Source organism: Macrobrachium rosenbergii, chromosome 51 (genome assembly GCF_040412425.1).
Source record: "Macrobrachium rosenbergii isolate ZJJX-2024 chromosome 51, ASM4041242v1, whole genome shotgun sequence".
Classification (NCBI taxonomy): domain Eukaryota; kingdom Metazoa; phylum Arthropoda; class Malacostraca; order Decapoda; family Palaemonidae; genus Macrobrachium; species Macrobrachium rosenbergii.
The window spans coordinates 70144114-70157655 of record NC_089791.1 but is presented as its reverse complement, the minus strand read 5'-3'; the positions used below and the strand labels follow the sequence as shown (position 1 = coordinate 70157655).

Here is a 13542-nt window from a genome sequence, read left to right as displayed (position 1 = left end):
AGCGAGACAACATCTATGTTACCTTGCACAATTTCATTATTATAAAACCAAACCTTCCACTTTTTTTTTTATCTCGTGAACATTATCTTAGAAGTGGTCAGTAACTTGATGATGACTGGCTGAATAAATGTAAAGAGTAATATTATATGTATGATTGCTTGGTGATCTGAATGAAAGTTTAAAACCCAAATTTTTCTCTTAAATATATATTATGATTGTTAATATTGCTAGCAAGCTAAGAGACTATGAAAAATGTGTCTGTAAATCCTAAGGTAAAGTGCATGGTTGCTTAGTCAATGTCCTAAACTGTGTTTCAGATATACATATTTCATGTAGAACATTATGTAATTTCCATATATTTCAAGTCAAACTGAACTACCACACTATATACTTGAAGAAACCCCAAACATACTTACCAAGTAATTACACAGCTATAGGTTTTCAAACCACGGCAGCCCAAAAATAAAAAATTTGCGGTAGCGCTCAATCATTTTGTGTAGTGACAAGACCACATCCACTTTTGGATGCCGACAGAAACAACTTAGCAGAAAGCTTCAATTCGTTTATGCTCTTATGTCCATGTGAGGGGAGGAGGAAGGGCTCCAATCATGTAATTACAGTAATACCTTGATCTTACACGATTTGAGTTGCGTGAATTCACAGATACGTGAACTTTTCATTGGAACCTAACTAATTGTCATACATGATTTTTTCACAGACACGCGACATTTAGGAATCCTCGAGAGAGGAGAGGGAGAGAGGGAGAATGAGAAGGGTTGTCCTTACTTAAGAGAGTGAAATTATTTACCAGACAAAAAGACAAAAAGAATAACACACAAAACAAATAAACATATACATGTAACATTTAACTTTATTAATATTTGAAAATTAGCACTTACTATTATGTAAATCCTTCATTTATCAACAAAACAAATAAACATATACATGTAACCATAAAAATTCTCTCATCTCAGTCAGTGATGAGAGAATTTTTATGGTTAGTAGTATATGTTTATTTTTGTATGATAAATGATTTGCCTAATAATAAGTACTAATTTTCAAATATTAATAAGATTAATAATAATAATAATTTTGTATATGGTCACAATAATATATCAATAGAATGTGAGTCTTTATAAACAGAGAGATGAAATAACCTAGTTGGGCGGTTGACCATTTCCTTCATTGACTTGACCGTTGGATGAGCTAGTCATCATCGCCATCTATTCTTTACATCATCTTTTCAGAGATTTACCTTGTCACATTTTATGTCATGATTACTCAGTTGGACTGAAGATGAACCCAGGATAGGGTTTGAAAGCTTTTTATACATTTTTATAAAGACTCACATTATATTATTACTATTATTATTTAATCTTCATGTTTGAAAATGAGTACTTATTAGGTAAATCATTTATTTATATACAAAAGAAACATACAGTAAACCCCCCGTATTCGCGAGGATGCATACCGCACCCGCCAGCCAATAGCTCAAATACGTGAATACTTTAAACCCGGCTAAAAACACTTAGAACTGCCTCTTTTGATAGTCTAAACATGAGAAAAACCCTCTAAAAATGCTTATACCTGAGTATTTTAATAGTTTTATCACAAAAAGTGCATTTCGTCATGAAAATATGAAAATACAGTAATTAGTGAATACTTCTGTGAAAAATACCCCGAATGGGCAAATTTTCCGTGAATAATGGGTAGACACGTTCCACATAGAAATCTGCGAATAAGTGAGTCTGTGAAGATGAGAGAGGAGAGAGAGAGAGTTTTTTTAGAGAGAGAGAGACAGAGAAATTCTCAGAGAGAGAGAGAGAGAGAGAGAGAGAGAGAGAGAGAGAGTTATTATTTTTATTTAATGTTATTATTCAATCTTATTAAACTTAATACTGTATTAATATTTTAAAATTAGTACATACCGTAAATCATTATTTATCATAAAATATACCCTCCAAAAATGCTTATACTATCAACCTGAAACATATATTTTAATATAATTTCAATAGTATTTTAATATAATTTTAATACTTCCATAGTACCAATTCTGAACATCTATCTTCGCTTTAATGAGGTCGGGTCCGCCCTGAATGGAGGGGAGAAAACCAGTTTCTCTCTCTCTCTTTTTGAGTTACATATTATTTAATCTTACAGTATTATTATTAATCTCAATATTTGAAAATTAGTAAATAATTTTTTTATCATAAAAAAATGTATTTAGTCATGTAAATAACATCAAAATACACTAACTAGTGAATATTTCCTGATGATAAAGTCTGCAAATTGCTGAATGTTTCGCGAATAATTTACAAATACGTTCCACAGATAATGGCGCGAATCAGTGAGTCCATGAATCGTGAGAACGTGAATAAGGGGGTTTACTGTATTCTGTTTCAAAACATTAAGGAACGTAATGAACCTCAAACAGAAAATTGCTGGCATTTAACAAAAGCTTGTTGTTTCCTTACCTGTCAAGAGAGCTGCTACAGGTTGATACTACCTCTCGTCAGCAATCATTTCAACTTGTAGCAGATGTGCCTTGGCCCAGGGTCTAGACCAGATCAAAATTTAAAACAACACTTTCACCTACACCATAATAAAACCCACACCCCAAACCACTAAAAACTGGTGGGTACTCTAGGTACAATGTACCCTAGGCTTCCTTTACACCAAGGCTAGGAGATTGTAGGGGGGCAGGTAGCCTCCTATGCTTCCTTCCCCAACACCATGCCAGCCACGGATAAAGGTCCTAACGTGCTACAATTTTCAAAAATGGTTTCCACATCCTTTAGATAATGTGAAGAAGACACTTGCATTCCCAAAATGTCGACTGTAGTATAGTGGAGATAAATATATTGTTTCCAAAGGACAGAGATGTTGCAGCTGCCCTAATCTCATGAGCCTTAACCTTAACTGAAGGTAAGGTGTCCTCTTGAATCTTAGTGTGTGCTTCAGATATCACATCTCTCAGGAAAAAGGATATGGCATTCTTTGAAAGATGCATAGACAGGTTCCATACAGAACACTAGATGTTATTTGCAGGTCCTCTGATCTTCTCTGTTTGATGCAGGAGAGAGAACGGAGAGGTTTGAAAGTGGGACCTGAAAGCCTTTTTATTACTACATCCAAATTCCAAATTCCAAGAGACGCAGCTAGAACTCCTCTTCTTCGGCGTCTCAAAAGATCTGATGAGGTCACTGAGGTCCTGGTTGGAGGACAGATCCATGACTCTAATGCTTAAAAACCGAACTGAGCATCGACCTGTACTCTTTGAGAGTAGAAATCGATAACTTCTTGATGGACTTCAAGAATAACAAGAAGTCGGCAATCTGACTTATAGTTGTTTCAGAAGAAGAGAAGTTATTGTGGCTGCACCATCTTCTGAAAACTGTCCACTTGGACTGGTAGAGCTTGCTAGAAGACAGTCTCCTGCATCTCACAATTGCCTCTGCAGCCTGTCTCGAAAATTCTTCGCTCTGACGAGGCTCCTGACAATCTGAAGCCTGTCGGCCAGAGCGGACAAACCTTGGTGGAACCTGAGGAAGTGGGGTTGTCTGAGCAGCAACTGTTTTTGTGGAAGAAGCCTTGGAAAATCCAGTAAGTCGAATCAGGTCTGGAAAGCACTCCTTGCTGGGCCAAAGGGAGCAATTAGAGTCATGGAAATGTTCTGGTGTGAAGAAACTTGTTTATCACCTCCCTGATCATCCCGAAGGAGGGAAGACATAAATGTCCAGGACTGTCCAGTCTAAGAGCATGGCATCCATCCCCCATGCTTAGAGGGTCCAGGACTGGGGAGCAGAAGAGTGTGAGACGGTTGTTTCTTGAAGTCGCAAATAGGTCTATGGTCGGTCTGCCCCATAAACTCAACAGATCATCATAGAATATGGAGTCTAATGTCCATTCTGTTGGTAGTACTGTACTTGTTTGAGATGGCTCAACTTGTCTGCAATCAGATTCATTCTCCCATGAATGAACTGCACTCTCAAAGTCACCTAGTTCTTCTCTGCCCAGAGAAGGAGGTCTCTTGCTGTCTCGTAAAGAGAAAAAGAGTGGGTGCCTCCTTGCTTGCGGATGTATGCAAGTGCAATGGTGACGTCTGCATGTACTACCACCTTTTTGTCGAAGTTTAGGCTCAAGAAGGACTGAAGGCCCAGGTGAATAGCCTTCAGCTCCTTCACACTGATGTGGTAACTCTGCTGTTCTCTTGTCCACGTTTCAGAAACTTCTCGGCCCTTCAGAAGGACACCCCAACTTAGAGCGGAGGCATCGGAATAAAGTTCTAGGTCAGGGCTCACTGGAAGAAGAGAATTCACCTCTCAAAGTCTTTCTTCGCACAACCACCATTGAAGGTCCACTTTGATCTCCGATGTGACGGGGAAAATGGAGTCTGGGTGGTTCCTTCTGTTCCAGTTTGCTTTGAGGAAAAACTGCAGAGGCCTCATGTGCAGCCTGCCCAGTTTTACAAACTGTTCTACTGAGGCCAGCACCCCCAAAAGGTTCATCCACTGGACTGCTGAGCAGGATGGAAGAGAGAGTAACTGTCGGACTGTCTGCAGGCAGGAACTGACTCTTCTGGGGGGCAGGTAAGCCCAAAAAGTCCATGAGTTCAGGATCATCCCCAAATAGGGAATCTCCTGTGTCAGTGTCATTAGGGATTTCTTGTCGTTGATCAGAATGCTTAACTCCTGAGTCAGGTGAAGAGTTTTCTTCAAGTCCTCCACGCATTTCTTCCCCGATGAGGTACGGAGAAGCCTGTCATCTAAAGACAGGCTTATAATTATTCCTAGAAGATGTAGCCAGTTCCCAAGAGGGGTGAGAATCCACATAAATGCTTGCTGTGCTGTTGACAGGCTTAAGCACAAGGCCCGAACCTGGAAAACCCTACCCTGAAAAATGAAGCGCAGGAACTTCTTGAGTCCAGGTGTATGGGGACATGGAAGTAAACATCCTGCATGTCCAATGTGACCATCCAGTCTCCCTGCTGTAGATAGGACATGACTGAATGGACTGTCTCCACATGAAACTTCATCTTTAGAAGAACGGACTGTCTCCACATGAAACTTCATCTTTAGAAGAACAAGTTTAGAGCGCTGGCATTCAGTAGGGGTCTCCAGGCAATTGTAAAAGCCCTCTGAACTGCAACTCTTGACTTTTTTGACAGCTCCCTTGAGAAGAAGGGATTTGACCTCTTGAGAAATGACTAAAAACCTCTTGGAGTCCTCTGAGTACACAGTAAATGTGATCGGAGATGTTGCTAAAGGAGGAGTCTGCTTGAGAGGAATGGAATAGCCTTCCTTTAGTACCTTGGCAATCAAAGTTCCACTCCTCTGCGTGCCCATCACTTCTAAAAGAGGAGAAGTCTGGCTCCTACCAGGGTGCGAAAGACTGAACTCTCACATCTTAGGGGTAGGCTTGCACGCTGGCTTCTTGTCGGATCTGGAAGGGGGTTGTAAACTGGAGTGGGGTCTTAGCCGAGGCTGTAGCGGAGAGAAGGACTTGGTTACGAAGGAAGAGGGTTCTCTTGGATGCCTGGCAATCTGTGCAAGCAGATCATTAGTCGACTTTTTCTGTAAGTCTGAGAAGATCTCTTTCACTGTTGCTTGTGGGAAGAGATGAGACTTGTCTAGGTGTGAGAAAAGGAGGGCTGATTTCTGGGTCGAGGTGACCCCCTTTTGAGATGAATGAACACCATAACTCTCTCTTTTTCAAGATACCCATCAAAAAGAGAGGCAAGCTCTGATGATCCATCCCTCACCGCCTCATCAGCACAAGACAGCACCTCTAACAACTCCGAGGTGAAGTCTTCTTCTAGGTCTGGCCAATCTTCTATCTTTCTTGCTAGCACCCTGACAGACCAATCGAGGAAGCTAAATACTTCTACCACCTTAAAAATATTCTTGATGAGGTGGTATAATTCAGGAGAGGAAAACATTTCTTGGCCGACGAGAATGCAGCTTGATGAGAAGTCCCCCCCTGGAAGGAGGCAGAGACTACCAAAAGAGGGTGCTTCTCCAGTGTCGTAATAAGTATATCTCATCTTGAGAAGTCTGCTAGGAGGGAAAGCGAAAGTCGCTTTATGTTGTTCCCTCTTGGAGGCCAGCAAATCATCAATCTCTCAAAGAGCTTTACTCAAGGAAGAAGACAGAACTAACTTAGGAAGCGTAACACTGTTGGTAGGCTGTTTCCTCATAAGGAAAGTCAAAGCCAGAGATACTGGGGCAGCAGGCACGAAGTCGTCCTGGAAACTATCCAGGAAAAATTTCAGTAATGCTGTTTAAGCTGAAGAAGGAGTGGGTTCCTGCACAACTTCCTCCTCCTCCCCTGACAAAATGGGAGACAAAGATGTGCCCTTAGTTTCAAGAGCCACTGAAGTTTTCTTTGAAAAACCCATGAGTTCTGTTAACTGGCCCTGGATTGGAGTTAAAGAGGGATCTTCTTGGGCCAACGAGAGCAGATGCGAAGCAGACGGTAGAGCAGGGTGCTCAGAAGATGGCATAGGGTGCTCGAAAGAGGGCGCCGGGCACTCCGTGCCCTGCAGTTGGTGCCACACACTCAGGAGCAGGAGCCTGATGCAAAGGGGGGGGGGGGAGCACTGGGTGCTTGGAGGTGTCATGGATCTCCGATGGGCACTTAGATGCCAAATATGGGTACTCAAGAGGCAAGAAATGCTCCGGGCTGTCCCAAGGAGAATGATGGGGGCAGCTGAAGAGGTGGCAGGCTGGTCCACAAAACTGCAAGAGGGCTGTGGGCCAAGGCTGGTCTCCCTGTGCCTCTTTGATAGGAAGAGGGGAGCAGTTTGCATCCAAGGAGTGCCTCTTAAGAGGGTGCAAGGATGCTGGGTAGTGATATGGGCACTTCTCACCAAGGCTGGGAACTTCTGAATCTGACGAAAGCTTGTTTCAGCATTAAGACGCCTTTCCAACGGCACTTTGTCGCAGCCTGGGAATGCTCAACAGGCTCGACGGAGGGGATGACTGCCTGTGGGCAAGCCCCACCAGCCTCCCTTGGGCCTCCGGCATATCTTCTCCCCTGTGCGGGGGAGCGGGACAGGGACCTTCGTCTAGGAGCACTTTTCACAGCACTCACTTTGCATTTTTGACACTTGTTCCATAATAGCTCTAATGGAAGACTCCATTTCCAACACTGCATTAGAAATAAATACAAACTTACGATTAAACTTGATTCGAGGTCGGCCATGGCATTAGGGTCGGAAGCAAGGGAGTGTGGTACAGGAGTATGTGGTAAAGTAGGAGCGCTAATGATAGGAGAGAGAGAAGGAATTGCTCAATCTTCTACAAGACTGGGTAAAGGATCGGACTCTACACTAGCTCCATTCTCGGCTCTAGCGGCTGCCTTCCTCTTCCAATCTCTTTTGAGTTTATCCAAATGTGACTTTAATATCTTCCACTTCCTAGTGTCCCAAGCTTGGCATTCTATGCAAGTGTTATCTATGCTACACTCCTGCCCCCTTCATTTAGTACACTTCATGTGTGAATCATATGAAGACTGTTAACCTAGTTTTCCACCCTTCTATATAGAAGCGAATGCTAGCAGAGCTAGCCCTTAACCTGACAAGGTTACACTATAGTTAAGTAAAGCTAACCAAATAACCAAAGATCGAAGCTACAAAGAAAATTGAATACTACACCAAAAGTCGGGAATAATATCTGAAAAAATGATGGAGACTGCGGAAAATCTCTGAAGTTAGTCGGAAGATGGCAGAAAAAGAATTGAACCTCTCTGCTAAGTTGTTCCTATCGATACCCGAAAGTGGGCGGGGTCGTTACCTAAACAAAACAACTAAGCGCTACTGCGAATTTTAAATTTTTAAGCTGATGTGGTTTGAAAACCTGTAGCTATGTAATTACTTGGTAAGTTACTTCTATAAAAAAAATGTTTGAAGTGTACAGGTTTACAATTCCCTATCTAAAATTTTAAAAAGCAAAACTTTTGGGGGGGGAGCAGAGTATGTCATAAGGTTTGTGTGTGTGTCCCTATACTTCTGACACACAACCTTTATGAGGGAAGAGAACCCCATGAGACATCTGCCCTTTGGTTCTAGAGACAATGCCACCAGAGGAGAAATCATTTTACATTCACCCAGGAAGGTAACAAGGTGGCTGTCCGGCTAGGCTGCAGAAGACTGCAACTAGCGCAGCTAACACTGAAGAGGGTGACCTTAACCTACCAGCAGTGAATAAAGTATTACTGTATGTGGAAAGCATGGCCTTCTAGGGTTTTCTGCTATACTTCAATAAGATCGGTCTTCTGGGGAAACGTTGCATCAAGGAGAAAAATCCCTTGGTTCCTGGTGAAAGATCTCTTGCTAACAAGCTAAACACTGAGGTTCAATATTCAAATGCTAAAAATGTAATTCATGCATAAAAAATAAAGGGCACAAGGTAAAAATAGTACAAAAATAACTAAACTTATGTACACTGACACTGGTTACTACTCTTCGGTGAATACATATGAGCTGATATCCAGTTACAATTAGGAATTAATAGCATCTCCTACTCTCCCCTCTGAACAAATACTCAAACCATCCATTAAGAGTGAAATAAAAATCCATCTGCTTAAATTTCCTCAGTCTTCCAAAACAAATATAAAACCACCCATCAGCAGTGGAAAAAAATCCATCCACACATTTCCTGTCTTCCAAAACAGAAAACATATCCAAGTTACTGATCATGTGATCAACATGCACAAAATCTGCAAGAAAAAAATGAATGAAAGAGCCTCATCATAAAGAGTTTTACATTAGCTTGGCCCTTCATGAGATTAAAATGTAAAATGATTTCTTACCACTCTTCCCTGTCCAGTGTTCTTTCTGCCCAAGTCTCACAAATTAATGATGAAAAAAATATAAGTTACTTTCCTAAAAATGACATAAAAATCACAGAGTAAAATGTCCCGGGACTTCCTGACAGCAGTTATGCCTGTCATTGATAAACAATGATACTTTTACCTGCCTAAGACCCATAGCATCTGATACAATTTTGCATGCATGATAGGACTATTTAAGCCAAGGAGTCATGATGACAAAGATATTTCAACTCTCTCGGGCCAAATAAAAAAGGTTTTCATACCACCTATTCATCTAATTTTACAGAAGACTGTTTCAACCCCATAAATTTAAACATAAGACAGTGTGATGTAAAATTATGGGGTAGTGAACTTTGCCCATTTTACCTGTACTTGTATTTCTCTATGGCAAAATCTGTTAACTACAAGAATAAATCATTATAGTCTTCCCCTCCTCGGCTAGTTTTCTCGTCCTTACCTTTACTTCTGCTTTGCTTCCTTAACAATATCTTAAACTATAATTATATCTGTACTGTTCAGTACAGAAATACTATCCATATATTCTATTCTTATAAAATAGGCAAAATTTTTTCACTGACACACAACTGATATTACAATTCTCATGATGCATGTAAATTACGAAGTGCTCAATGCAAAATTATAAACATGATTAAAAGGATTAAAAAACGACAGTACACGGACATTTTATAATCTCCATTTTGTACGTGAAATTAATTTCAACTGTTACCTTTCTCATTTCTCTGAATCTTAGTCTTCATTGATTTTAAGACGATGAGTCAACCCTCACCATTGGTCAGTTCAACATTTAAGGGCACTAGCAATTTCTTACTAGTAACTGCAAGTTCTTGTAAACACAGTGTGGTTCATTAATAGTAACAAGTTACTCAACAAATCCAAGAAAACTATTTCCAGACAGATAGACTGATTGAGGTTTAAGCCTTAATGCCAATGCTTGGAACTAATCAGGGTTATTCAGAACATGACTACTTCCAGATGACAGTTCATCTGGTTGTAATGTTTGGTCAAGCTGAAGTGTAACACTGGTAAAAATCAATATTACCATCCTTACAAACATGAAACTTCAATTCCATCAAATGAATATCAAACCAATTCTAGTAGGACAACAAACTCTGACCTTGTGTGCCATGACTCCATCTTTGTCATCTTCAGCTAATCTTCTGATAAGTTCTAAAAGTTTTTCTCGCTGCTTTTACTCGCCTGGCTCCAACTAGTCTGTATCCAAAGAAAACCAATTTCCTTAAAAAGTGAACAAACAGCAAAAAGGTTACATATCTCCAAAATTAAGGATCACAAAAATAAGGATTGATTAATGCCACAAATAATTATTGTATTTGGCACCATAAAAGATGCACTGGCATGTAAGACACCCCCATTTCTGCAAGGCATATTCAGGAAAAAGGTGTTTAGTGTTCATGTTTACAACTCCTTATTAAAAAATATGAAAAACCAGAAAGCTCTAAAAACAATAAAACAATATTGAGAGAGAGAGAGAGAGAGAGAGAGAGAGAGAGAGAGAGAGAGAGAGAGAGAGAGAGAGAGAGAGAGAGAGAGAGAGAGAGAGAGAGAGAGAGACTGCTATACCAACAGTATTCATTTGCAAAAGTCATATGGCATGTATTTAAAATAATAATTTTAATAAAACTGCTGTTTGATCTCCTGTACCCAATTATACCGCATGTATTATTCATATTATTATATTACAAAATATGAGCATGCAATCACCTGCCATTTGCATTCTGGTAATGTTCATGTTTTAAATAACAAGCTAAATTAGTTTTATTAACATCATCATTGTCATTAGTTGCTAAATGAAAAATAATTTGGAGATATATTTTTGTAATTTAACAAAGCTGGGCTAAGAATGCAGCTTACCTTCATTTACATGGAAAATAAATTTTAATGAGGTAAGGGTGTAATTTCTCCAGTTTTGGATGAACTTTTGCTCAGTATACTTCAAGACCTCCTTCACCACTGCATGAAGGATGCAGAGAATTTATACTTACTTATGATAGTCACCAATAAGAATTAGCAAGTTTCCAGCAAGTCAACAACTGTAACGCAACTCTAAGTAAACTTGTAGTAGGCATAGTAACTGACATCAGCAAATAGCCATTTCCTAATTTGGTTACATCAGTGCTTGCTGTTGTTTATGCCAATGTTTTGCAGGAAATAGGAAGTGGTTGGTAATCATGACAAACAGAAAAGAATTATTAGACATGCCATAAGAATGGTAAGCCTGGCTGAACGTATGATGATTTTCATATGTAATTTATAATCATGTGGGAAATTTGCAGCAGTATACTTCATGTTTCTTGGCGGCCTTCATGCTATGTTTACCAGGTTACTGTTTTACATTTCCTTTCAATTATGAGTATGTCTCTTTCTTCTGCTATTTTCACCTAGTTGTAGATAGGAGTGTATTGAGACATATTCAGATTTGATGATGGATCAGCTGGTACTGATCAATGTCACTGGTACAGGCAGTCCCTGGTTTACGGTGGGGGTTCCGTTCCTACGCCACGTCGTGAGCCGAAAACCGCCGTAAACCCGAAAATCATCAAAATTCCTAAGAAAACCTTATTTTTAATGATTTGGGTGTACTGAAAATGATGTAAACTGCATTTTTATTTTTTTCATCAAAAAACCTCTTAAATTTTGATTATTCTGCCATTTTGGAGCCACATTTCTACCGCTGGACTGGCGTCGTAAGCATCAAAACCCCGGAACATGCGTCGTAAACCAGGAAATAATTTCTAATGAATATATTTGAAAAGCGTCGTAACCTCGGAACATCATAAGCTGGACCCGTCATAACCCGGGGACTGTTTACAATGATTCCATTTACAGTACTGGTAACCAATAATAGTACCAATAATAACTATATGATATAATAATAATAATAAAATAATAATATAATAATAATGTCATTCAAATGAATACTATCATTATTATCGAGTTGGCTAGGTAGTACAGTGAACCCCCCGTATTCGCGGGGGATGAGTCCCACACCCCCCCGCGAATAGGTCAAATCCGCAAAGGCTTAAAACCCATCTAAAAACACTTAGAACTGCCCATTTTGATAGCTTAGACCAAGAAAAACCCTGTAAAAATGCTTATACCTGAGTGTTTTAATAGTTTTATCACAAAAAGTGCATTTATTCATGAAAAATATATGAAAATACAGTAATTAGTGACTATTTCTCAGTGAAAAATACCGCGAATGGGCGAATTTTCCGCGAATGATGGCTAGATATGTTCCACAGAGAAACCCACGAATGCGTGAGTCCGCGAACCACGAGAACGCGAATATGGGGGTTTACTGTACTACCATCCAGGATAAAATTAACCTATGGAAGTGAGCATTTGGAATAACATTAGCCTAGGAAATCCTCACCTTCATATATATATATAACCCAGGAGTAATTTTTTTGAGCCATTATTCATTTGACTGATTTATGAATGTCTGTGTGTCTTACATGCCATCAAATACTGTCAGTAACAGCATTTGCCCGCCAATGTTTTTGTGCTATGAACATATAAATTGGTCCCTTAGCATAATGAGGTGTAATTCAGGTTTAGACCTATATTCTCCACTTAACCCTTAAACGCCGACTGGACGTATCGTAGATCGACTAAAATTGTCTGTCGGGTGCCAAGTGGACGTACGGTACGTCGACTAAAAAAAGTTTTTTTAAATATTCGCGGAAAAATAGTTATAGGCCTAGTTTGTGAAAGATTTTAAATCACGCACCTTGAGGGATGCTGGGAGTTCACAGATCACGATGTTGTTTTGTTTACAAGCATTACCCAGCCGCGCACGCGCCAATTTCTTTCTTCTCGCACTACAGAGCATCAGCGATGGATCTCAAAAATTCTTTCGTCACTTTGTCGTAATTCTTGCACAGTTTTATATTAGCCGTTACATAAAGTTTTATATATGAAAATGTGTGCAATTTCATGTAGAATACAACAAACAACAATCCATGGTTGTAGCTTTTATAAGTTTTGAAATATTTTTATATAAATCACGACAAGTGCCAAAATTTCAACCTTCGGTCAACTTTGACTTGACCGAAATGGTCAAAAAACGCAATTGTAAGCTAAAAATCTAACATTTTAGTAATATTTAATCATTTTTCTTCATTTTGCAACAAATTGAAAGTCTCTAGCACAATATTTCGACTTATGGTGAATTTTTGAAAAAATTTTTTCCTTATGTCCGCTCGGTAACTCGGCCGAAAATCTCAGAAATTCTTTCGTCAATTTGTCATAATTTTTGCACCATTTTAAATTAGCCGTTACAGAAAGTTTTATATATGAAAATGTGCGCAATTTCATGTAAAATACAACAAAAAACAACCCATGGTTGTAGCTTTTATCAGTTTGGAAATATTTTCATATAAATCACGTTAAGTGCCAAAATTTCAACCTTCGGTCAATGCAATTGTAAGCTAAAACTCTTACATTCTAGTAATATTCAATCATTTACCTTCATTTTGCAACAAATTGGAAGTCTCTAGAACAATATTTCGATTTATGGTGAATTTTTGAAAAAACTTTTTCCTTATGTCTGCATGCGGTAACTCGGCCGAAAATCTCAGAAATTCTTTCGTTACTTTATCGTAATGTTTGCACCGTTTTAAATTAGCCGTTACATAAAGTTTTACATATGAAAATGTGCGCAATTTC

At 39.3% G+C, this 13542-nt stretch overlaps 1 protein-coding gene across 1 annotated transcript in view; it reads right to left on the bottom strand.

The window, feature by feature from the left end:
* The window catches only part of LOC136833478 (ubiquitin carboxyl-terminal hydrolase 9X-like), a 525953-nt gene that overhangs the window by 414897 nt on the left and 97514 nt on the right, over window positions 1–13542 (bottom strand). Inside the window, 2 exon segments of the mRNA XM_067095694.1 lie at window positions 9968–10044; window positions 10047–10065. Of these exon segments, the coding sequence (XP_066951795.1) occupies window positions 9968–10044; window positions 10047–10065 (96 nt within the window).